This window comes from Sturnira hondurensis, unplaced genomic scaffold (genome assembly GCF_014824575.4).
Source record: "Sturnira hondurensis isolate 20B ecotype Veracruz unplaced genomic scaffold, ASM1482457v3 Scaffold0004274, whole genome shotgun sequence".
Taxonomy (NCBI): Eukaryota; Metazoa; Chordata; class Mammalia; order Chiroptera; family Phyllostomidae; genus Sturnira; species Sturnira hondurensis.
The window spans coordinates 1-1,584 of NW_028076905.1; the positions used below are offsets into that span (position 1 = coordinate 1).

At 59.8% G+C, this 1,584-nt stretch overlaps 1 protein-coding gene across 1 annotated transcript; it reads left to right on the forward strand.

The window, feature by feature from the left end:
• Nucleotides 1–24: 24 nt before the first annotated feature.
• Nucleotides 25–804, forward strand: CUNH16orf95 (chromosome unknown C16orf95 homolog; the record flags this gene model as incomplete). Its single annotated transcript, XM_037045443.1, has 2 exons — nucleotides 25–111; nucleotides 658–804. Coding segments are annotated over 2 exons (234 nt in total), but the record flags the coding sequence as incomplete, so codon positions are not given.
• Nucleotides 805–1,584: the final 780 nt, after the last annotated feature.

Here is a 1,584-nt window from a genome sequence, read left to right on the forward strand (position 1 = left end):
ACCAAGGCGTGCCCCTGCCCAAGTCACCGCTTTGGAGGCCGTCTCCCAGTGCGTAGGGATCAGGCTCTGATGCCCTACTGGGTGCCCCGGGTCTTAAGGGCTTACAACAAGGTAAGAAGGAGGCTCACCCAGGAGTGAGGCCCGAGAGTGAGGGTGGGCCTTGGGAGGGACCCAGAGGTGAGGGGGGATGGTGTTGGGCTCAGCCCACAGAGGCCTCTACTGGTGTTCTGTGGAGAGGGGTCCTTTGGAAGCCATGGCAAAACAGCACAGAGGTGGCGTGTGGGATGGGGCCGGGTCATGTGTCCTGGTGGGGCTTGGGAAGGGGGTCCACTGTGCTTTGAAGAGAGAGGTCATCTCTGCCGCCCACTTTCCCACCATTTCTCCTGCCATCTTAGTCCTGACCAGGTTTAGACTAGGTACTATGGTTAAACATTAGGATCTAGGGTTAGGATTAGGGATCAGACATCTGGGTGGGGGCAGGGAGAGGTGCTGGTGCCTCCTGCTCCAGAATGCCATAGAAGGGGGACCTGCTCCCCAGCTGGAGGGTGGTTGTGCTTGTGGGAAGCATGTAGAGAGGAGCTCACCAGGCTCTGTCCCTGAGGCTGTCTGTCTGAGGCACAGCCCCTTTGGGCCTTCTCTTCCCTTCCTCTCTGTTAGATCCAAAAGACAGCCCCAGTGGACACCACCAAAGCCACCAAGGCGTGCCCCTACCCAAGTCACCGCTTTGGAGGCCGTCTCCCAGTGCGTAGGGATCAGGCTGTGATGCCCTACTGGGTGCCCCAGGTTGTGAGATCTTACAAGAAGGTAAGAGGGGAGTGCTTTTATAGCTATGAAGCATGTCAGTGAGGGTGGGCTTTGGGGGGGACCCTGAGGGGAGGGGGGAGGGTGCTGGGCTCTTACTCCACAGAGGCCTCCACTGGTGCCCTTTGGGGAGGGGTCCTCTGGAAGCCATGGCAAAGCAGCACAGAGGCGGCGTGTGGGATGGGGCCGGATCACGTGTCCTGGTGGGGCTTGGGAAGGGCATCCACTGCCCTCTGAAGCGGGCACCTGTCTGTGCTGCCCTCTTTCCCACCATTTCTCCTGCCACCTCCTCCTCTCCCACCTCCTCCTCTTCCTCTACTCTGTTCCACCACCTGGCTTACCTGCTCACCTCCTTGCCCCCTCCTTTGCACCCCCCCTCCCTCACCCCCTTCCAGCTCTCCCAGCTTGTCTGGGCATTCTTTGCTCCTGGCCCCAGCCCCAGCATGCATGGAGGGTGGTGGTGGGAGGGAGGGTGTCCGGGAAGTACCATTGCCCTGAGTTTCTGCCCTCACTCCTTGCTTCGTCTGGCTCCTCCAGAGCTCTGGGTTCCCAGGCAGTGAGTGCAGGTCGGCCAGGTCCAGCACCTTCCCTCCCGTGTGTGTCTGTGTGTGTGTGTGTGTGTGTGTGTGTGTGTGTGCACGTGCGCTCCCTGGGAGGTGGTTAGGGGCTTCCCTCCTGCCTTCCCCCACGTTCCAGGTGCTGGTTTTCCATCATCAGGCAGTAAACTGTCGCCAGAATTAAAACCCAGTGTCTCTTTAAAAGGAGACCAGGGCTGGCATTTTG